Source organism: Mobula hypostoma, chromosome 3, assembly GCF_963921235.1.
Source record: "Mobula hypostoma chromosome 3, sMobHyp1.1, whole genome shotgun sequence".
Taxonomy (NCBI): Eukaryota; Metazoa; Chordata; class Chondrichthyes; order Myliobatiformes; family Myliobatidae; genus Mobula; species Mobula hypostoma.
The window spans coordinates 164,864,451-164,889,183 of NC_086099.1; the positions used below are offsets into that span (position 1 = coordinate 164,864,451).

Genomic DNA, 24,733 nt, shown 5'->3' on the forward strand with positions numbered 1-24,733 from the left:
ATCATGTGGGTAGTCATAGGCTTTTCCCCAGAGCTGAAATGGCTAGCATGGGAGGGCATAGTTTTAAGGTGCTGGGAAGTAGATACGGAGGAGATGTCAGGGGTAAGCTTTTTACGCAGAGAGTGGTGAGTGCGTGGAATGGGCTGCTGGCAGCAGTGGTGGAGACGGAAGCGATAGAGTCTTTTAAGAGACTCCTGGATGGCTACGTGCTCAGAAAAATAGAGGGCTATGGGTAAAGCCTAGGTCGTTCTAAGGTAAGTATATGTTCAGCCCAGCTTTGTGGGCCAAAAGGCCTGTATTGTGCTGTAGGGTTTCTATGTTTATATAATGTACGTATAACATTTGCAAACAACAGTTTGGAGGTTTTAATTTAAGATGCACTAAGTGCTCTTAACAAATCCAAACTGATGAAATTGTCCTTGTTCTTTCCAATCTACCTTTGGCTTATGCACCTGTGTTGAACAAAACTGGTAGGAGTAACTACTGTACAAGCACTGTGGAGGCAAATTCTGTCTTCACACTGAGCCCTTTCTTCACAAAACATTGCAACTATCATAGACATTGCTCTTTAGCTTGTAATCTTCTTCTTATCATGTCCATGGTCAGTCTATACATGGCCCAGCCAGAACTGGACATATTTTTGTGCCTTGTTGTTGAATTCGGCAAGATCTGCAACAGTACAGGCTTCCTTTAGTGATGGGCATTGCAGGAGATGTTGCATAGTTTGTGGCTCAGTTCCACATTCACAAGTTGTCGGGCTGATTGTATATCCCCAATTGCTTAGTGACACCTTTGAACGACCTACACCAGTCCTAGGTCTGTTAAGGCACTTCCAGGTTGCCCAGTTGCAATTAGCTCCAGGGGGAAGACTTTTATCCGGTGGAATTTCCATCGTTGGGGGTTGTTTGAGGCTGGCGAGCCGGTCTTTCCACAAGGCGATGCGGGCTTCAGATGGAGTTGATTGTAATGGAACAACACTGTCCATGAAGCTCTTCCTTGACTTTAGGCAGCTGGGTGTAGGTGTATGACCATGTAGAGGGTACCTCTCATCTGATGTTTGACGGAGTCGTTCTTTCTTACTGGCTACCGTTCTCCTTATATCACGGGGAGCGATACCCGCCAGGATATATAAGCTGTTGGCGTTTGTTGGTTTTAAACAGCCTGTGCTAAGTAGGCAGCTTGCATTCAGAATGGCATCGATCTTCTTAGCATGAGTAGATCTTTCCCATGCAGAGCAGGCGTATTCGACAGTGGAATAGCAAAGAGCAAGTGCACTGGCTCACAATGTTTTCAAGCTTGCTCCCTATTTTGTGTTAGTGAGCTTATTCAGGATGTTGTTTAATGCGCTCACTTTTGCCTTTGTCTTATTGATGTGGTTCTTGAAAGTGAAGCATCTGTCAAGGGTGACTCCTAAGCAATATTCCCTCTAATTTTTAGTAGTCAATGTGCACAGAAATCTTACGTTGTGCAAATTTTTTTTCCTGTGACAAAAGTATGTGTATACTGAATGCACACATGGCACAGTTTATGTAGGTTTACAAAATATTTGACATAAAACTGCACAGAATAACAATAAAATAACATACATATTTAAGTCACTCAGTTATTTTTTCTGTCTCCTGTCTTTGACATTTACCCATTCTTTGTAAACTCTATCTAGATTAATAGAACTTCCATCCAATTGACAGCTTTTGATTCTCATTAACATATCCAAATGACATTCACCTAAATGGTTTCTCAGCTTGTTTTTGAGTTGATTCATTAGGCTAAAACCTCTCTCACAGTCCGCACTAGAGGCAAGAAAGGTTCCCCCAATGTCCAACGACTGTGCAGGGTCGCAAAACTGTTCATTTTGAAGTACAAATGCCACCATTTGAGCAAAGTTTGAAATCAGTTTGGATTTAATTTTTTCTTGCACAGAAAATTTGAAATCATTAAACTCTAACTATTACAGGATTTTCAGCTAGAAAACCATGATATTTTAGACATAAGGCATTAACTTGTTCATTGCCAAATGCAAAGTCACAATCTGTAATAGCAGAGAAATCAAAAGCTGACCATTCTTGTACCTCATCTTCAGGAAGCCTAAATGAACACAAAAACTATTTATAAAAGTCAACAGCGAACTTGTATCTACTGTGACGTTTTCTTCACGTTGTTGACTTAGCAAAACTTTAACTTTGTCACTCCATGGAACATTGTCTCTCAGATACTGCTTTCTTATCTTGTTAATTGCGCCTCATGCAAAATGAAGTGAATTCATCGGTGTCAGGCCTCTCTTTTGCAGAATCTTGCACAGTTCAGCCAGTTCATCAAAGACATCACTTAAAACCTGTAAAGCTACTTTGTATATGATGTTTATCAATTTCTTGTGACAGTATTTAGCCACAGGGTCATTTGACTGATCTTTTTCAATAAAAACTTAGTAAGCTATATGTTTGCTGGCCTAGGTTAGCATCAGTGACATCAGCAAGTGGTCTGCCACCTGCCCTCAGGGGAAGGAGAGATAAGGAACAATGGAGCAGCGTCTGGAGATGTGTAATGAAGGGACGGGGGAGAGAGAGCTGTCTGGAGCGGCTCCCCCCTTTGAACCTTGAACTGTTTGAAGTGATGGACAGGCGATGCCCCAGCAGGGGGATAAAAAGGGACAGGTTCGCTAAGGCAGACACACACGCCACCCGAGGTAACGAGACCCTGGAAGCGGTACGCTTCTCACGAGTCGGTGGGAAGTACCAGACAACGGCCAGGGTGGAAAGGTAGGATCAGCAGGAACCCGGTGTGTGTCCACCCTTGCCTGGGTGCCGGGTTCACTGCAGAGGATCGACCGCATCTGGAGGAGGGGTCACAGTCGGTGACCTCAGGTGACATCACAAAGGACCTACCCAAAATCGCCGGTCTGTGAGTGAAGTCGTGTCTGAATGATCAGTTGTTCCTGTTCTCTCTCTCTCTCTCCCCCCACGTTGTCCATCACCATGGCAACGATTACTGCGAACTGAACTACTAAACTGGACTGAACTTTGAGTCACTTTGAAATTTGGTCATTTACCCCTAGACAACGATAGAGCTGGATTGATGCTGTTATCTTAATTCTGTGCACATGTGTGTTTATAATCGCTGAACTGTTGCATTTATTATCCTTTCGATTACTGTGTTGCTTGTTTCTTTAATAAAACTTTCTTAGTTCTAGTACTCCAGACTCCAACTGAGTGATCCATTTCTGCTGGTTTGGCAACCCAGTTACGGGGTACGTAACACAGGCCATTCTTTTGCAGAATCTTGCACAGTGCAGCCAGTTCATCAAAGACATCACTTAAAACCTGTAAGGCTACTTTGTATGTGATGTTTATCAATTTCTTGTGACGGTATTTAGCCACAGGGTCATTTGACTGATCTTTTTCAATAAAAACTTAGTAAGCTATCTACAGGATTTGAAACAGATCTTTGTAAACTTTACGATATGATCACTATCCGCCAAAGATGGCTGCCGCCGTGATACAGCTGTACAAACTGGAACAGGAAAGGTGAGGTGACGTAAATTAATGATGTGCATTGTGGTATTTGAAAAACTGACTAACTAGTTAACAGAAACATTCAGCTAAAAGATTATTTTCAATAAGTATAATTATTAATTACTACATTATTTTAGGTAACTAATCTTTTGTGCACACATTAATTTCCTTTGTGCGCTGGTTGAAAAATGTGTGTGTGCACGCACACGCGCACAGCTAAGTAGATAGGGTGCCGGCAATGCATCAGTGTTGCTCCACACCAGGTTACTTTAAGCTGTCGTTTGGCTTCACGGTGTCGTTTGGCTGAGGTGGAATGCAGGAACTTGTGTCTTTGATGGGTTTGCGCGGAGGTGGTTTTCTTCATAGTAGGACGTTAGTCCCTTCAAGGCCTCAGAAAGCGTTTTCTCCACGATGTTAAAATCAGTGCTTTGGGCAGTGATGCATAAGTCATCAGCATATATAAAACGGCGTGTGACATCATCTGTAGATTGGTCATTCATGTAGATGTTGTACATCGGTGGTGTAAGCACACTTCCCTGAGGAAGACCATTCTTCTGAATACGCCACCTACTGCGCCTCCCACCCAGTTCAACATAGAACCGGCGATTCTGAAGCATGCTTTCAAACAGCTCTGTTAAGTGAATATCTTTTGTCAGAGAATCTCTAGGATCTTGCAAAGGAGATGTGTATGGTTTACTGTATCGTAAGCTGCTGACAAGTCTACAAACACAGCACCTGTTACCATCCCTTGCTCACAACCATCTTCGATATATTGTGTGAGGTTGAGCAGTTGGCTTGTTGCTGATTTGCCGGGGCGGAAACCTGCCTGCTCTGGAATGATCTTCTCATCTACAGTTGGTGCTGTCCTATTGAGTAGCAGGCGTTCAAACAGCTTATTGATGTGGCAAAGCAGTGAGATTGGCCGAAAACTCTTAGGATCTGAGGGATCTTTTCCGGGCTTTAACAGTGCTAGTACATGTGACTTCTGCCAAATATTAGGTAGCTTGTGTGTTGCCAGACAGTGGTTGAACAATTGTAGGAGCCATTTCTTTGCTTGCTGTCCAAAATGCTTTATCTGCTCCGATGCTATGTTGTCAAGACCAATTGCTTTCCCGTGTTTTAGACTAGATATACCAATTTCCAGCTCTTCCATGGTGAATGTTCCAGTGAAGCCAGGTTCATCGCTGTACTTCTTCCTATCTAGTTGTGCTCTTGCTTGTTTCTTGTTGGTTTTTCCATTTGGGAGCAACTGGTGTGCAACTTGGTTAGCAGACACATTGAGATGTTGGGCAGCGTTCTTGGGATCGGCTCCAAGTTTGCGTATGAGGGACCATGCCTTGCTGTTTTTTGTAAGATCTGTTGTCTCTATCAAGGTGTTCCAGGTGTTTTGACACTCTTGAGAGATACTTAACATCACCCTCTCACCAGTAGTTATTGTTTCCTCTGAGAAGGGGTCAGGTTCAAACATTGAGACATACTCCCTGTAGAGTTCAGCATTCTCTTTGGTGAGGCCAGAGATGTAATGTGCTCTACAACCTTGGGGGATCTTCCTTTTGGCTGTTTTCTGGACAGCTTTTGCAAACAGGTTGTAGTGCTCAGGTAGTGGTTTAATACGTTTAACCTTATGGTCAAGTGCTCTTGTGAACCCGTTCCAATTGGCCTTCTCGTAGTTGAAGCGCCTTTTGAATGGTACGACAGTTGGTAACACGGCTGCGTTTATCTGAATACCAATAGGACGGTGCTGTGTCTGTGGTATTGGGCCTGTGACAGGCTTCTTGCAGAGGCCAGCGATGTCGTTGCTGACAATGGCAAGATCTGGGTTATAACTGCACTTCCAGCAGGCACTGTGGAAGGAGGCTGGCAATTTAGGATCATGGATGAGACTAAGCTGGGTAGTGTCCATCCATTCTTCGACTGTTTCTCCATCGTTGTTAGACTCCTTGTACCCTTATTGGGTACTGTGGCTATTAAAGTCTCCAATGATGATCTATGGTTTACTGTGCAGGTTGGATACAGGGTCAGAGAAGCTGAAAACTGTGCCCGGTGGCTTGTACGCTGAGGTCACTACTACCTTGTTCAGCTCTACAGTTAGAATTTCAATGTTGTCCTCCTCTGTTTCAGAAGTGGCTTCTATGACTGAACCATCTCTAACAAATACAGCACTGCCATATTGTCGATGAGGTCTTTCAATAACCAGGAACATTCCTGGAATTTTTGGGTGGTTGTTTTCGCTTCCTCTGTGTCCCCTGCAGGCAGAGGATATCACACTGCAACTTGCTGCATAATGCAGCGAGGATTTTTTGTTTAGCTGCAGAGAATCCTTCAATGTTAGCAGATATAACAGTCAATGCCGGTCTTGAAAAAGACCCGTGTTTCTGACATCAATGACCTCTGTCTTCAGGCATGATCAAATCAATGGTACAAAAATGTTGAATACACTACTTGCTGCGCGTGGTAAGTAGTGTAATAAGTAGAACTAAGCGATTTCGTAACAACAGATCATATTGATGCTTTGTAAATCTGCTTGTCGTTAATGTTGATGGAGTAGATTTCTAAAAGTGGGAGGTCGCAGCGTTTGACAGGTTTGAAATACTTGCTATCGCATTCAGCCAGAATTGCTGAGTGAATGATTCATTTTGGCTTCCTCCTTCCTGTAAAATCCACCATCATAGAAACTAGTTGTCAATGAATTTAATTTGCACCAGTGGATCTCAAGACGTGGCTTAGAGCACTGGATTCACCAAAAACTTTGGGAATAGACAGCATCCCATTTGTTGTCCTACAGTATAGGGCCACCCACATATCTACCCACACTGTGAAATAAAAGGAAAATGGCCCAGGTTGCCCTGTCCACAGAAATGGAACCTGGTTAATTACTGCCTTACACCCAGTCTTCAGCTACATATTGGAAGATGTTTTCATCAGTGTTTGGCTGATGCTCAGTTTGAGTTTTACCAGGGCTATTTCACCTCAAGACCTCTATGCAGCTTTGATCAGATCAAGTCAAGTCGCTTTTTATTGTCATTTCAACCATAGAAAACTACACTAGACTAAGTGAGACAACTCAAGGCTACACTAGACTATGTAAGACAACACAAAACTACACTAGACTACAGACCTACACAGGACTACATAAAGTGCACAAAACAGTGCAGAGCAGTACAATAAATAATAAACAAGACAATAGGCGCAGTAGAGCAGGGGTCCGCAACCTTTTCTGCACCGTGGTCCGGTTTAATATTGTCAATATTCTTGCGGACCAGCCGACAGGGGTGGGGGGGGGGTTGGTGTTCAAGTTGGATTAAACTCACCTCAACTTGTCTTTTACAGTTAGGGTTGCCAACTTTCTCGCTCCCAAATAAGGGACAAAAGTAGCAGTCAAATACGGGACACTTGACTTTACTCAAAGAAAGACTACCATGACCATGAAGCCTTGCGTGGGCACCTCTGGACGCATGCACATATGTGACGTGCGCATGCATGTATGTGCTGATTTTTTTCCACAAATCGGTTTTGGCTTAATCTTCTCGACTATACTGTACATACATTATTTCCACTTTATATAGGCTGTGTATTTATCATAACGTTGATGCTTTTACTATATGTTAGTGTTATTTTAGGTTTTATGTGTTATTTGGTATGATTTGGTAGGTTATTTTTTGGGTCTGGGAACGCTCAAAAAATTTTCCCATATAATTGCTTCTTCACTTTATGCTACTTCGGCATGAAAGGTTTCATAGGAACGCTCTACCTTAGTGAGGGAAATACAGGACAAGGGCGGTCCCATATGGGAGAAACCAAATTAGCCCAATTTACGGGATGTCCCGGCAGATATGGGATAGTTGGCAACCCCATGTTCAAGTCCAACAGTGCGTGACAGGGAATGAGGAAAGGTGCAGCTGACTCATATCATTTCCTCACGGACCGGTAGCACATGCTTTGCGGCCCGGTACCGGTCCGTGGTACGGTGGTTGGGGATCGCTGCAGTAGAGGACAAATGATAATAAATGATGTAGATGTCAGTCTCGTCTCTGGGTATTGAGGAGTCTGATGGCTTGGGGGAAGAAACTGCTGCACAGTCTGGTCGTGACAGCCCGAATGCTTCGCTGCCTTTTGCCAGATGGCAGGAAGGAGAAGAGTTTTTATGAAGGGTGTGTGGGGTCCTTCACAATGCTGTTGGCTTTACAGGTGCAGCGTGTAGTGTAAATGTCTGTGACGGCGGGAAGAGAGACCCTGATGATCTTCTCGGCTGGCCTCACAATCCGCTGCAGGGTCTTGCGATCCGAGACGGTGGAATTTCTGAACCAGGCAGTGATGCAGCTGTTCAGGATGCTCTCAATACAACCTCTGTAGAATGTGGACTTAGGAGCTGAGTTCTCAGGATGAAGTGAGAGTGACTGATGTCAAGCTAGCATTTGGCCAAAGAAGTGTTGAGGAGTACTAGCAAAGCTGAAATTAGTGGGCATCACATGGAAAAGTGCTGCTTTTTTTTATGTCGTACAAAATGATATGGAGTGGCTATTGATGGTAAAAGTATGATCTGAAAACCTCACTGTTCATGTTGTTAACACTCTACCCACTGTCTATGCAGGCAGCATAGTTTGTGTACGTGTTGCACCATATACTGCCACAAAGCAACAAATTTCACAGCGTATGTCAGTGATATTAATTCTGACCGTAAGGATAAATCATTGGGCTGTAGGGAAATAGGATAAGGAACTGGACAAGGAGATTGCCCTTCTTGGAACTGGTGTAGAACCAATGCTATTTTTCTGGGTTACATTAACTTCTCCAAATACTCATAGTCATACTTTATTGATCCCGGGGGAAATTGGTTTTCGTTACAGTTGCACCATAAATAATAAAAAGTAATAAAACCATAAATAGTTAAATAGTAATATGTAAATTATGCCAGGAAATAAGTCCAGGACCAGCCTATTGGCTCAGGGTGTCTGACCCTCCAAGAGAGGAGTTGTAAAGCTTGATGGCCCCAGGCAGGAATGACTTCCCATGACGGTCTGTGTTGCAGCTCAGTGGAATGAGTCTCTGGCTGAATGTACTCGTGTGCCCAACCAGTACATTATGTAGTGGATGGGAGACATTGTCCAAGATGGCATGCAACTTGGACAGCATCATCTTTTCAGACACCACCGTCAGAGAGTCCAGTTCCATCCCCACAACATCACTGGCCTTACGAATGAGTTTGTTGATTCTGTTGGTGTCTGCTATCCTCAGCTTGCTGCCCCAGCACACAACAGCAAACATGATCGCACTGGCTCGTAGAACATCCTCAGCATCGTCCGGCAGATGTTAAAGGACCTCACTCTCCTCAGGAAATAGAGAATAAACATATAGTTGTTAAAGTATATGCAAATATCACATGTATCTATCAAAGAACATTACTGATAAAAAAGCAGTAGCACTGAACTACAATGTAATGTAGATTTAGGTAGCAGAAGAGATTTTGCATATGATGTGTCTAAGATGATGAGAGGCATTGATCGTGTGGATAGCCAGAGGCTTTTTCCTAGGGCTGAAATGGCTAACATGAGAGTGCATAGTTTTAGGTACTTGGAAGAAAGTACAGAGGAGATGTCGGGTAAGTTTTTTACGCTGAGAGTGGTGAGTGCATGGAATGGACTGCTGGCAACAATGGTGGTGGCAGATACGATAAGGTCTTTTAAGAGACTCCTGGATAGGTAAATGGACCTTAGAAAAATAGAGGGCTATGCATAACCCTAGATAATTTCTAAAGTAAGGTCATGTTCTAACTATAGCTTTGTGGGCCGAAGGGCCTGTATTCTGCTGTAGTCTTTCTATGTTTCTATCTCAGGACATGGTTGCAGGATATCTCAGGATAGTGTCCTGTACTCCAGCAGTGAGTCCTGGATTTTGGGCAAGGTTTAATTGATGTGATTTGTGGATTGGACTGCAGTTCACGTTATGAAGAGTATCTGGTCATTCCCTTTTCTTTGTTGCTATTTTGGATGATTTTGAATTAGGGGCAGCCTGCAGATAACAAACCCTTGGCTAAATTGAATATGCCTGGACTCTTTGATTTTGTGTTTTATATTGTGTTTTTTTACTTTTTTTTGTGTTGTTATTTGCATCATTTGGCTTTTTTTGTGCATTCGGGGGGTTGATAATTTTCTTTGAACAGGTTCCATGGTTTTCGTTTTTCATGACTATCTGAGGGGAAGATGAATCTCAGAGTTGTATAGTGTATACATACTTTGAATCTTTGTTTTCAACTGCTTCACTGACTGGCCTCTTACCTTAAATTCCGAAGTGAGCATGTATACACAGCATTCATGAGGTTGTTGTCTGCATACAGCGAGACGGAGACAACATTTGAATACTTGCAGATAATTGGCACAAAATGTTCGTGCCAGAAAGTAGTCATCTTCTTGGAGATCACCAGTACTTCTGACACCTATTATCAATATCCTTAAGTCCTGTTGACCAGAAACTTAATTGGATCAGCCACACGTGTACTATATGAAGAGACAATCTGAATATCCTTTGAATGAATGATATCAAAAAGTAAAAGCAGGATTAGGCCATCTGCCCACTCTAGTCTACCCTGCCATCCAATATAAACATGGTTGATGTATCCCAGGCCTCAACCAGTTCTCTGTGCCAGATCCCAGTAGACCTCAGTTCCCCAATCTTTCTAAAATATACCTACCACCTCTTTGAATACTTATAATGATCTAGCCTCCATAACTGTCTTAATTAAAGAATTAGGGATTTTCTGTCCTCTGAAGTGAGACCTTTCTAAGCACACTGGTTTTAAATGACCCCCCCCCCCGCCATTTAAGAAATGTCACATTGTTCAAGAAACACACATCAAAGTTGCTGGTAAACGCAGCAGGCCAGGCAGCATCTATTGGAAGAGTTTCAGTCGACGTTTCAGGCCGAGACCCTTCGTCAGGACGAACTGAAGGAACATTGTTCAAGATGTGACCACAAGTGATAACATCACAGCATCTACTATTATCATGCTCCCTTTAGGGTATTTTATATTTCAATAAGATTATCCCTCATTTTTATAAAATTCAAAGAATATAGACCCCTCCTGTTTAGCTTGTCTTGACAGGAATGTCGTCTTGTACCAGGTATTGGCCTAGGGAACCTCCTTTGGGCCACAGTGTTCTACTTTTTGACTAAGAGAATCAAGAGTGTGTGATCTCACCAATTCCCTGTAAGTTGTAATAAAATTTCCATATCTGTAAACTTCAACATCATTTCAGTAAAGGCTATTATACTATTTCCACCTTAATGCAAGTCTTTCTGTGATCATCAGGGCACTTTATCAGGAGTGATACGGAATACTTTTCACATGTTGGATGAGTGCAGCTTCAACAAAACTCAAAGATTGACAATCAAAATGGCTTTATTAGCACTCCATCCATTATCCCGCTTCTTAATTTTCACCACTACTTGTATATCTTAGAGTCCCTACCACCTACAAATGCATTGCTCTTATTCTCACAGTCATTCCGACAGAAGGTTCCAAATACCTGCCCACTGAAGCAGGCCACAATTGCATGGAATTAATGCCACCCATATGTTCCTCTCCCAAGTCGCACACGGCCTTCATTTGGAATTACATTGCCAACAATGTGTCTTACCCCTGGAATACCCTTCCTAAAAGAGTTCACCAGAAGTACTGTAGGAGTTAAAGGTGATTCACCATCACGTTTCTTAAGCGCATTTAGAAACTGGAAAGATGGCAGACTTTGATTATAGATTTTTAAAAAAGGATTAATATTATATCTAATTGTTTACAGTTCTTTGGATTTAAAGTATTTTCTATCCTGATTGTTGCAATATTTTTTAATGATGACTAAGAGTTTGTTTAGGTGTATATGCTTTTTTTTCTTACTAGATTGATACAATTGCAGAAAACAGTTGTAAGCTTGGACTCTGATATCCCAGATGAGCTGCTGTATGGCCGAGCTGGGTACTTGTATGCTTTATTGTATGTAAATACAGAGATTGGACAAGATACTGTTCCTCGTTCTGTTATTCGGGAGGTAAGAAAAACACCTTTTGATTATATTGTTTGGTGTAATCAATTGCTGCATTATTGGAAAGCTACCCTTGGATGTGGTATGGTGCTGTATTCTGTTTCAGAAGATGTAAAAGATTGTGTGAGAATATTTGGAGCAGAGAGTTCAATGTCTTTTATTCAGTGGAACTGAAGATAATGAATTACTCTTGCTATGTGCTATTGCTTGTAATGTTTTCATTCATAAGTGACAAATATAAATTGGTCCTTAAGAATATGATTAAGGCACTGCAAGAATTTGATTAAGATACTGCAGTAGATTTGTTTGCTTGTCAAAGTATGCCTAATGAAAGGGGGGGGGGAAAGCATGATAAATTAAACATAAAGTTGCCCCTGTCAAATGCACTATGAAAATAGAGACGCAAGAGAGACTGCAAGATGCCAGAAATCTGGATCAACACACACACACACAATGCTAGAAGAACTCAGTGAGTCATGCAGCATCTATGGAGGGAAATGAAGTCTTGATGAAGGGTCTCAGCTCAAAACATCAAATGCTCATTTCCCTACTTCCTCCAGCATTGTATGTGTGTTAACACCGTCAAAATTACCTCCTAAGACTTGTATGCCATACTGGTAATTACACATTACCCCTACTGTTTGTGAATTCTGTTTATTGCACAATACATAAAGATCTTGCTCTGCTTTAATTTCATGTACTTAATATGCAAGATCCATTTTTAAAATCTCTTCGCAATATGTCCCTTATCTGTATAAATATTGGGACAGATCTGTCGTTGCCCTCAAATCACTCTGCTGACCCATATGGCATTTACTGTTTGTTCTCATCTGGCCTTGGCACATGTGCTGTTGGGTGCTGAGTTCCCAACACAAGATATGTCCAGCCCACATGAGAACAACCGTGGCCAGCTCAGTGGCCACTTCAGGGTCATCGACTGACTGATCTCATCGAACTTCTGATAGTTATTAAGGCAGTCAGTTTTGTTAGAGCGATTAAATGGTTGTGACCAGTTTTGAGATTTGTCAGAATTCAGTAATCTGAGCACAAAATAAATTAACTATGCTTAAGATGTTGGGAAAGATTTGTAGCTTGGGTTGAGTATGTTGTTGTTGAGTAGCTCACTGAGCTGGCTTGTTAGCTTGCATATGTTTCATTACCCAGCTAGGCAACATCATCAGTGCAACTTCGAATGACATGACGAATAATTACCACCATGTCATTCGAAGTTGCACTGATGATGTTGCCTAACTGGGTAACGAAACGTCTGCAAGCTAACAAGCCAGCTCGGCGAGCCACTCAACAACAAAATAATTATGTTTTTACACTTTTTTAAATCTTTTAAAAAAGCTCATCCACAGTCTAAAATTAATCAAAATTAATAAACTATCTTGTGTTACCTTTCTCTTGAAAAATGATGTATCTCATTAATATGAAGACTCAACAGTTAGGCATGGGCTGGCATTTCGATGGAAAATTATTGTACCCACTGTGGCACAGGAAACTGGAAGAATTGATGATTTTGTGGAACATCTGTAGAGATCCCAGAAGTCATCATTTTAGCACCACTGTTAGAGCAGTAGATCTGCTCCATTGCTTTTGTCTGGCTGTTCCCTTTTTGTTTTGACAAGCATGTTGTATCTATTTAGGTACCACCACTTTGTTTGTAGACCAGCACTATTGTTGGTATGGGGTTTTGTCTGAGACATTTTGCTAATATAGTGGAGAATTGTCCCTGGTGGCATTAAATTGTGAGAGTTGTTTGTAATCCTGTTTCTTAAATGACCATAATGATCTTTTTTGTAACAAAGGTTACCTCCTCCCAGTAAATATCAGGCTGGACCTGGCCTATGCTGTTTTTTTTTCCCTTCTGTGCTCTGCACCAAGGGTTCCCAACTGAAGTCCACAGACCCCTCAGTTAATGGTAAGGGTCTATGGCATAAAATAAGGTTGGGAACCCCTAATCTTCACAGTGCCCTTGCATTCTGATGATCCGACATTTTAAAAAAAGGAGATGGGGAAATACCTTTTAATTTTTAAGTTGACATTAATGTATGACATTTAAGTGAGAGAAGAAGAGATCTTCATTTAGCTTCTTAGTGAAGGTTAGCAACAATCCAAATGATTGGGACTGTGCTATGATTGGCATAAAGTTTAGAGGCCAAGTATGGCATTATGCAATGAAGCCAGACTGATGATATATGTAAAATAGGAACAAGAGGTCCAATGTATATGATTTCCAATGTGTTCTATAGTCCTGCCCTGTTGTATACAGGCATAATGGCTGACAGAACAATTCAGTACCAACATTGCGTCTTCATCAGAAGTAGCTGTGTTTAAGAAGGTCAAGACCCATTTGAATTCATATTGCAGAAGCCCCTTGTTTTCCCTTAATGTACCTTTTCTGCTCTCTTAATTATCCTTTACCTCCTAAGATCATTTTTCAGAGATTTTCCTTTCTCGGCTGACACTCTTTGTAAATTCATCTTTTGGACATGGATGAATCAGTCTTCCAACAATTTAGTGGAATACAGTACTCAAGTTACAATGTGAACAAGGCACTGTTGCTTGGTCTCTAAATACTTAGATTCTATTTTGAGAATTTGCCATTCTGCTTGAACATCCTTAATTTTGCGTTCACAAAAGCAGGCCTTTCAGTATCTTGTATATCTTTGGTGTGGCAAGCACAACTGCACACAATAGTCCTCATGTCCTAACCAAAGTTTTATGAAGTTGCAACGTGATTTGCCAATTTTTATATTCAATACCCTAACCAATTTAAAGGCATAAATGTTGCCTGCTGCCTTTACCACCCTACCTACTTGTGTTAATGCTTTCCAGGATCTATGTGCATCCCAAGATCCATCTGTATGCAAGTCCTCTGAAGGATTCTTCCTTTTACTGTATGTTTTTCTGTCATATTTTTCTCTCAAAATGCACCACCTCACACCTTTCCATATTAAATTCCACCTGCTATTTCTCTTCCCATATTTCTGGTTGATCCTGCTGTATCCTCTGGCAGCTTTCTTCACTAGCTGCAACTCCACCTATTTTTGTCAGCTGCAGGCTTACTAATCAAACTAGTTGCATGTTGATCCAAATCATTAATATATTACCAATGGAGGTCCCAGCACTTGTGGGAGACTAGTTGGAGAGGCATTCCTTCATTGCTATCCTCTGTCTTCTATGTCTTCAATTTTGTATCAAGCTTACGAGCTGACCGTGGACCGCATGTGACTTAAATTCCTGGACCAGCCAAGCATGAGAGATCATGCGGTATGCATTTCTAAAAACCGGATCAACAGCATCCACTGCTGTATTCTCATCAATAATAAAAAAAATCAAATTTGTATCACAGGACCACCTTCACACAAAAGCCATGCCTTCTTTCCATAGGAAGTATATTTTTTCAAATGCAAATATATCCTGTCCTTAAGAATGTTCACCAATAATTTTTCTACCACTAATATAACGATCACAGACATGCAGTTTTCTTTATTATCCCATTGTCCTCCTTAAAGAAAAGAACAACATTGGCTATTCTCCATCTTCTGGGAGTTTGCCTGTGGCTGAAAAGGATACAAAGATCTCACTAAAAGCCACTGACCTAATTCAATCTCCATGATGAATACTGTTTAATATGCTTGATTTTTTTTTAGTTCAAATTAGATTCTGGAAAGGTGTAATAATAACAGGGCTGTCGTGGTGGGAGATTTTAATTTCCCAAATATCGATTGGCATGTCCCTAGAGCGAGGTGTTTGGATGGGGTGGAGTTTGTTAGGTGTGTTCAAGAAGGTTTCTTAACACAATATATAGATAAGCCTACAAGAGGAGAGGCTGTAATTGATCTGGTATTGGGAACTGAACCTGGTAAGGTGTCAGATCTCTCAGTCAGAGAACATTTTGGAGATAGTGATTGCAATTCTATCTCCTTTATCATAGCATTGGAGAGGGATAGGAACAGACAAGTTAGGAAAGTGTTTAATTGGAGTAAGGGGAAAAATGAGGCCATCAGGCAGGAACTTGGAAGCGTAAATTGGTAACAGATGTTCTCAGGGAAATGTACCAAAGAAATGTGGCAAATTTTCGGGGGATATTTGCGTAGAGTTCTGCACGAGTACGTTCCAATGAGATGGGGAGAGGACGGTAGGATAAGAGAAACGTGGTGTACAAAGGCTGTTGTAAATCTAGTCAAGAAGAAAAGAAGAGCTTACGAAAGGTTCAAAAAGCTAGGTAATGATAGAGATCTAGAAGATTATAAGGCTAGCTGGAAGGAGCTCAAGAAAGAAATTAGAAGAGCCAGAAGGGGTCATGAGAAGGCCTTGGCAGACAGGATTAAGGAAAATCCCAAGGTATTGTTAAGAGCAAGAGGATTAGATGTGAGAGAATAGGACCAATCAAGTGTGACAGTGGAAAAGTGTGCATGGAACCGGAGGAGATAGCAGAGGTACTTAATGAGTACTTTGTTTCAGTATTCACTACGGGAAAGGATCTTGGCGATTGTAGGGATTCCTTACAGCGGACTGAAAAGCTTGAGCATGTAGATATTAAGGAAGAGGATGTGCTGGAGCTTTTGGAAAGCATCAGGTTAGATAAGTCACCGGGACCGGATGAGATGTACCCCAGGCTACTGTGAGAGGCGAGGGAGAAATTGCTGAGCCTCTGGCGATGATCTTTGCATCATCAGTGAGAATGGGACAGGTTCCGGAGGACTGGTGAGTTGCGGATGTTGTTCCATTATTCAAGAAAGGGAGCAGAGATAGCCCAGGAAATTATAGGCCAGTGAGTCTTACTTCTGTAGTTGATGAGTAGATAGAGAAGATCCTAAGAGGCAGAATTTATGAACATTTGGAGAGGCATAATATGATTAGGAATAGTCAGCATGGCATTGTGAAAGGCAGATCATGCTTGAACCTGATTGAATTTTTGAGCAGTAGGTGTAGTGTATATTGATTTCAGCAAAGCATTTGACAAGGTACACCATGCAAGGCTTATTGAGAAAGTAAGGAGACATGGGATCCAAGAGGAAATTGCTTTGTGGATCCAGAACTGGCTTGCCCACAGAAGGCAAAGAGTGGTTGTAGATGGGTCATATTCTGCATGGAGGTTGGTCACCAGTGGTGTGCCTCAGGGCTCTTTTCTGGGACTTCTACTCTTTGTGATTTTGATAAATGACCTGGGTGAATAAGTGGAGGGATGGGGGATGACCCAAAGGTTGGAGGTGTTGTGGATAGTGTGGAGGGTTGCCAGAGGTTACAGCGGGACATTGATAATCCTATTATCAATGCAAAACTGGGCTGAGAAATTGCAGATGGAGTTCAACCTAGATAAATGTCAGGTGGTTCATTTTGGTGGGTCAAATATGATGACAGAATATAGTATTAATGGTAAGACTCTTGGCAGTGTGGAACATCAGAGGGATCTTGGTGTCCAAGTCCATAGGACACTCAAAGCTACTGCGCAGATTAACTCTGTGGTTAAGAAAGCAAAGGTGCATTGGCCTTCGTCAATTGTGGGATTGAGTTTAGGAGCCAGGAGGTAATGTTGCAGCTATATAAGACCCTGTTCAGACCCCACTTGGAGTACTCTGCTCAGTTTTGGTTGCCTCACTATAGGAAGGATAGGGAAACCATAGAAAGGGTGCAGAAGAGATTTACAAGGATGTTGCCTGGATTGGGGAGCATGCCTTATTAGAGTAGGTTGAGTGAACTTGGCCTTTTTTTCTTGGAGTGACAGAGGATGAAAGGTGACCTTATAGAGGTGTATAAGATGATGAGATGCATTGATCATGTGGATAGTCAGAGGCTTTTTCCCAGGGCTGAGATGGCTAACACGAGAGGGCACGGTTTTAAGATGCTTGGAAGTAGGTACAGAGGAGGTATCAGGGGTAAGTTTTTTACGCAGAGAGTGGTGAGTGCATGGAATGGGCTGCCAGCGACAGTGGCGGAGGTGGATATGATAGGGTCTTTTAAGAGGCTCCTGGACAGGTATATGGAGCTCAGAAAAATAGAAGGCTGTGGGTAACCCTAGGTAATTTCTCAGGTAAGGACATGTTTGGCACAGCTCTGTGGGTCAAAGGGCCCGTATTGTGCTGTAGGCTTTCTGTTTCTAAATGGTATGCTTAAATAATTTAAAACCACAATTTTACAGATTTGGTCGTATGACTGTAATTTAATGTTAAGAATTGTGTTGTTGCCTTTAATTCAGTTTTCCTTTCTTCTTTCTTTGACCTTTCCAACCCCAAAAATAAAATCTTTTCTATTCCAAACTCTAAACTTGACCAACAGGTGGTTAATGCCATAATTGAATCTGGCAAGAACTTCTCCAAGGAAGAGCGCAAAACGGAACGCTGTCCCCTTTTGTATCAATGGCATAGAAAACAGTATGTTGGAGCAGCCCATGGTCTTGCTGGGATCTACTACATGCTAATGCAGGTTGGCTTCTAATTCTAAACTTCATTAGAATTGTTTCAATGCTGTTTTTTAAAAAGTCATTGGTTCCTGATGACCAAGATGCTCCATCCAAGCTAGTCCCAATTGCCAGCGTTAGGGTCAAAACCTTGTAAACCTTTCCGGTCTATGTACCTATCCAGGTATCGTTCAAAAGTTGCTATTGCACCTGGCTTAAACACCTCCTCTGTCAGCTGATTCCACATAAGTACCACCCTTTGAGTTTATTTTAAAGGCTGCCCATCAAATTCATCTTAAAATTTTCCCTTCTCACCTTAAACCTAAGCCCTCTAGTTCTTGATTCTCCACCTCTAGGGTTGGGGGGTGTTGTGTGGAGACTGAGTGCATTTACCCTATCTATGCCCCTCATGATTTCATATACCTCTATAAGATCATCTCTCAGTCTCTTTCACTCTAAAGAATAAAGTTCTATTTGTGGCATTTCTATCATATTTTAACAGAGCTAAATTCAATAATCTAGTGGACAGAGAAAGTAACTAGAGAAAGTTATAAGTAATGTCGTGTTGCCTTCGATACCAAGAACTATAATATTATTACAAGCCAGTGAAAGAAAAAGGTGTCAATCTAATTATATACCAATTATCCTAGCCCATGCTTAGTTGTTTAGAAGCAACAGTACTTTGCCACTTTTACTTACTAAAGAACAGATTGGACAACGATTTCAGGTATCGGTACATTCATAGATTTAAACCAGGAGTTTAAGAACTTTTCATTCTGCTCCTCCATGTTTCTTAAGTCTCTTTTTGACAAATTCAACATCAAAGCATGTTAGATGTGAAGTTCTGAAACATGACATTAGGCACACCCTAAATGAGGTTGAAATAGTTGCTGCTTTTCAATTTGTGTAAACTTTAACAAATAATCTTAATTACTACTGAACAGACCATAGCACTAAACTGTATTTTTTAAAGCATCTTGTATCTTAATATTTAATGTTGAGAATTTGAAAGAAACTTGCAATATCTTGGTCTATAGGAAACTTGAATATAATTAAGAATGTTATGCTAAAACTTGTCCATAACTTGTCTGGGTGTTCAAAGGCACAAGCCCCTGAAATGTATGTGTTGAATAATAGTTTTAAATCATTTTGAACATGCCCCCTAAATATGGAGTAAGTGTTTCGTGGAAGTAAAGTTTAGACCTGAACTCAGTAATTAAGATGTTTTCTTTGTCTACATTTTTGAATTTGAAAAGTGCAAATGCTGGCTTTGCATAGGGGTCCATTAATCTTTTGCAAATTCTATATTTGAGATTGGTGAATATCAGCCAATAAAGCAAGGAGGCGGATAGGGTTGTGTTCTATCACCAGACCTGTTCTCCCGGCACAGTGAAAACATCAGGTGAACCATACAAGACCTACCTGGAATAAGTATAGGAGGATACAATATCACAGCCTCCGCTATGTGGATGATACGGTACGGATAGCAAACGGTGAAGTAAATTTACAGAAACTAGTATCTACCATCAACACAGAGAGCAAAAGGCTTGGCCTAACCTTAAACAAAAAGAAAACTGAAGTAATGGTAATATCAAAGAAACCTGATATCCCAAACTGTAGGATTGTATTGGGAAATGAAATCCTGAAACAAGTTCACAACTTCAGGTATCTTGGATCATGGGTAACATCTGATGGCAAATGTGAAACATACATAAGAGCAAGAATAGCAATGGCATGAAGAGCATTTACAGAAATGAGAAACATCCTAATGAACAAGAAAATAGCAATTGACATCCACCTTAGAACTCTCAGCTGCTACATTCTTCCTATATTGATGTATGGCTGCAAGTCATGGACCATCACAAATGCAATGGAAAAAAGAATCAATGCAGCAGAGATGTGGTTCCTCAGAAGAGTGCTATGCATATCATATACGGACAGGATAACCAACGAAGAAGTTCTACAGAGAATGAAAACAAAATGTACATTACTTAAAAAAAATCAGAAAACAGCAATCAAAATCCTTTGGATACATCATGCGAAAAGAGACATTAGAACATTTAGTTACAACTGGAAAGCTGGAAGAAAAAAGAAGCAGAGGCTGACAGAGAATGAAAATGATAGATGGAATAACATCATGGTTAGAAACAGGGGAGGCAACAACTTCAATTCTGAGGGTCAGGGACTGTGATGGGTGGAGAGACATGATCGCCCACGCCAAACATTAAGGCACCTGAATGAATAAAAGAGATTTGATATTTGTTGCACAATTTATAATAAAACGCTTTGAACTTAAACCCGCAAACACAAGGAAATCTGCAGAATTTCAAGCAACATACACACAAAAAATGCTGGTGAACGCAGCAGGCCAGGCAGAGATAGACTATCTCTTCTTTCAGTTAGTCTTAACAAAGGGTCTCGACCCAAAATGTGGACTGTACCTCTTCCTATAGATGCTGCCTGGCCTGCTGCGTTCACCAACATTTTCTCTGTGTGTTGCTTGAACTTAAACCATTATTTTCTGGTCCTTTGCATTTTAAACTTGAATGAGGATTTGCTGATTGCATAAAATTTATGTAATCAATAAATTCAATAATAGAAATATTTAGTATAGCCTAATGTGTTCAAGTGTAGACTGTTCTAGAAAATGTTGCTTACATTTGAAATATTACATGTTCTCTTCAGATATTATTCTTAGGGCTGTAAAAACATCTGAGTTTTTTTTTGTTCTGAAGTTTGTTTACTTGCAGGAACAAGATAAATTTACTTTAAAAACAAAAGCATTTAAAAAAATCAATCAGAAGCAGTAGAAAATATTTTGGAAGCAGGCAAGTTTCTTTAGAAGAATTCAGGACAGCAGAATAATTACATAAATTGTGTCCATGTGCTTAATCTCAGTTACTTGCAGAAGTGTGATCACTAAGCTCCATCTGAAAAGCAATGTTGGTTAATATAAAAAGAGTTGTGAACATTTGTGTAAAGCTGTAATTCATGCAATAATAAACAGCACAAGAAGTTGTGTACTTCGCTCATCAGAGCAAACTTGATTCTATCTATCTGGCAAGAATTTAATGTTACTCTGTTAACTTACTATTTTATGCTCCCCATGATTTCATTGACTAAGTAAAATGTGTAATTGATGCAGAGGCACCTGTTTTTAACATTAGATGTGTTAGGGTGAAATCAATATGTTTTGACTGTGAGAACTAGACTAATCCCACAAGCCTGCACCTGATTTGATTGATTGACTTAAAATCTTTTTCTGTTTATTTTCTCACTTTTACAAAATAAAAACTCCATCCACAGGTATCTGTTCTTATTGTCTCTTATTGTAATGGAGTTTAGTTTTGCATTCCCTCTGCAACAAACCAGCTGCAGCAAAAAGAACTTCCACCAAAAATATGTTTATTTTAATGTTTTTGAATGCTGTTTGTTAGGATTTTTATATTAAAAAATAATTCTGTTCCAGCCGGGTTCAAAGGTGGATCAAGAGACTTTGATTGAATTGGTAAAACCCAGTGTGGACTATGTGCGACATAAAAAGTTCAGGTCTGGAAATTATCCTTCGTCATTAAGCAATGAAACTGACAGACTGGTTCATTGGTGCCATGGTGCTCCTGGTGTTATACACATGTTGATACAAACTTATAAGGTTAGTATGTTTTTTTAAAGGCTCTTTTGGGAATTTTCTGTCATGGAATATGCTTTTATTTTAAAACAGCACTTCCCTTTCCTCGTGATCACGTTTAATGAAAGTAGCTTTAAAGGAAGTGAAGAGGAGCATACTGATATTTTTTTCTAAGGCAAGCCTAAATCTGAGGATCACTTTGGAGCCATGTAATTAGTGGGAAGTATTCTTAGAGATGGTATATATAATTATCTGGATAGACAGGGTCTGATTAGGAACAATCAACATGGATTTGTGCGTGGAAGGTCATGTTTGAAAAATCTTATGGAATTTTTTGATGAGCTTACTAGGAAAGTTGACGCGGGAAAATCAGTGGATGTTGTCTATATGAACTTCAGTAAGGCCTTTGACAAGTTTCCACATGGAAGTTAGTTATGAAGGCTCAGTTGTTAGGTATTAATATTGAAGTAGTAAATTGGATTCAACAGTGGCTGGATGCGAGGTGCCAGAGAGTAGTGGTGGATAACTGTTTGTCAGACTGGAGGCTGGTGACTAGTGGTGTGCCTCAAGGATCTGTACTGGGGCCAATGTTGTTTGTCATATACACTAATGATCTGGATGATGGGGTGGTAAATTGGATTAGTAAGTATGCAGATGATACTAAGATAGGTGGTGTTGTGGATAATGAAGCAGGTTTTCAAAGCTTGCAGAGAGATTTAGGCCAGTTAGAAGAGTGGGCTGAAAGATGGCAGATAGTTTAATGCTGATAAGTGTGAGGAGCTACATTTTGGTAGGACTAATCAAAATAGGACATACATGGTAAATGGTAGGACATTGAAGAATGCAGTAGAACAGGGTGATCTAGGAATAATGGTGCATAGTTCCCTGAAGGTAGAATCTCATGTGGATAGGGTGGTGAAGAAAGCTTTTGGTATGCTGGTCTTTATAAATCAGAGCATTGAGTACAGGAGTTGGGATGTCATGTTGAAATTTTACAAGGCATTGGTAAGGCCAAATTTAGAGTATTGTGTACAGTTCTGGTCACCGAATTAAAGGAAAGATGTCAAGAAAATAGAGTACAAAGAAGATTTACTAGAATGTTACCTGGGTTTCAGCACCTGAGTTACAGAGAAAGGTTGAACAAATTAGGTCTTTATTCTTTGGAGTGTAGAAGGTTGATGGAGGACTTGATAGAGGTATTTAAAATTATGAGGGGGATAGATCGAGTTGACATGGATAGGCTTTTTCCATTGAGAGCGGGGGAGATTCAAACAAGAGGACATGAGTTAAGAGTTAGGGGGCAAAAGTTTTGGGGTAACACGAGGGGCAACTTCTTTACTCGGAGAGTGGTGGCTGTGTGGAACGAGCTTCCAGTAGAAGTGGTAGGGGCAGGTTCGATATTGTCATTTAAAGAAAAATTGGATAGGTATATGGACAGGAAAGGAATGGAGGGTTATGGGCTGAGTGCAGGTCGGTGGGACTAGGTGAGTGTAAGTGTTCGGTATGGACTAGAAAGACCGAGATGGCCTGTTTCCGTGCTGTAATTGTTATACAGTTATATAATTGCCATAAAATACAGTCATAGAATGATAGATTTCATACTTCACCTGCCATCGTGCTTTTCCTTCATGAATTGGCTGAAGTATCTTAAAGCAACATATTCTTAGCAATATTTACTCTTTCATTCCAATTATTATTAACTTCTTTAGCCAGTTGGTGTACAATGAACAAGGTATATAAGGGGATTAACGGTAAACATTTCTTTCTGATGTTCCGTAAATCCATGCAGAATTTTGCCTTGTGAAGTGTCAGAATTGGCAGTGTTTAATTTTTGTAGTGAATATGCTATCTATAATGTAATTTGAAGTATGAAGATTAGTACAATTAAATACTTGTCATCAAAAACAAGATTTATGAAGATTATAAACAAGATCATACAGATGCTGAAAATCCAGAGCAACACACACAAAATGCTGGAGGAACACAAGTTAGGCAGCATCTATGGAAATGAATAAACAGTCAGCATTTCAGACTGACCCTTCCATCAGGACTGGAAAGAAAGAAAGGGAAGAAGCCAGAATAAGAAGATAGGAGGAGGGGTTGGAGGACAAGCTGGAAGGTGATGGGTGAGGCCAGGTGAGTGGGAGAGGAGGGGATGAAGTAAGAAGTTAGGAGCTGATATGTGGAAAAGGCAAACGGCTAGAGTAGAAGGAATGTGATAGGAGAGTAGAGTGGATCATGGGAGAAAAAGGAGGAGGAGGGGCACCGGGGAAGTAAGGAGAAGGGGTATGAGGCCAGAGTTCGGAAATGACAAATAAGGAAAGAGAAGGGGATAAAAGTTACCAGAAGTTGGAGAAATCGATATTCATGCTATCAGGTTGGAGGCTACAGAGACAGAATATGAGGTGTTGCTCCTGCAACCTGAGAGTGACCTCATCATGGCAGAAGAGGAGGCCCTGGACCAACATGTCGGAATGGGGATAGGAAATTAAGTCATTGACCACTGGCAAATCCTGCTTTTTGAGATGCACTGAGGTTCTCAACAAAGCAGTCCCCCAGTCTATGTCAGGTCTCATCAGTGTAGAGTAAGCCTAATCAGGAGCACCAGATACAGTAGACACCCCTACAGATTCACAGGTTAAGTGTTGCCTCACCCGGAAGGACCTGCATTGGTTCCATGTAGCCAACGAAAAGGCAGGTGTAGCTGGGACCCATGCGGGTACCCATGGCTACATGTACAGAGCTGGTAAAGAAATTGTTGAGTGTGAGGACCAGTTCTGCCAGACAGAGGAAGGTGGTGATGGGGGCAAGCTGGTCCGGTCTGTTGTCAGAAAGAAGCAGAGAGCTTTAAGGCCTTCTTGATGGGGGTTAGAAATATATAGGAATTGGACATCCATGGTGAAAAGGAGATAATCAGGGCCATGAAATATCACCTCTACCTTGTGGCCGCTCCTCCTTCCATGATCCACTCTCCTCTCCTCTCAGATTCATTCTTCTCCAGCTCTTTGCCTCTTCCACTTATCACCTTCTCGCTTTTTTTTTACTTCATCTGTCTCCCCCCACCCACCTGGCTTCACCTATCACCATCTTGCTTGTCCTCCTTTCCCCCACCCATCCCCCCAACCTTCTTATTCTGGCATCTTCCCCCTTCCTT

At 41.0% G+C, this 24,733-nt stretch overlaps 1 protein-coding gene across 1 annotated transcript in view; it reads left to right on the forward strand.

Annotated features, from left to right (window-relative positions):
- Positions 1 to 24,733, forward strand: part of lancl2 (LanC lantibiotic synthetase component C-like 2 (bacterial)) — a 67,227-nt gene that overhangs the window by 14,294 nt on the left and 28,200 nt on the right. The window contains exons 4-6 of the mRNA XM_063044028.1: positions 11,401 to 11,548; positions 17,831 to 17,977; positions 21,421 to 21,603. Coding sequence (XP_062900098.1) covers positions 11,401 to 11,548; positions 17,831 to 17,977; positions 21,421 to 21,603 — 478 coding nt within the window. The remainder of the gene's footprint in view (positions 1 to 11,400; positions 11,549 to 17,830; positions 17,978 to 21,420; positions 21,604 to 24,733) is intronic.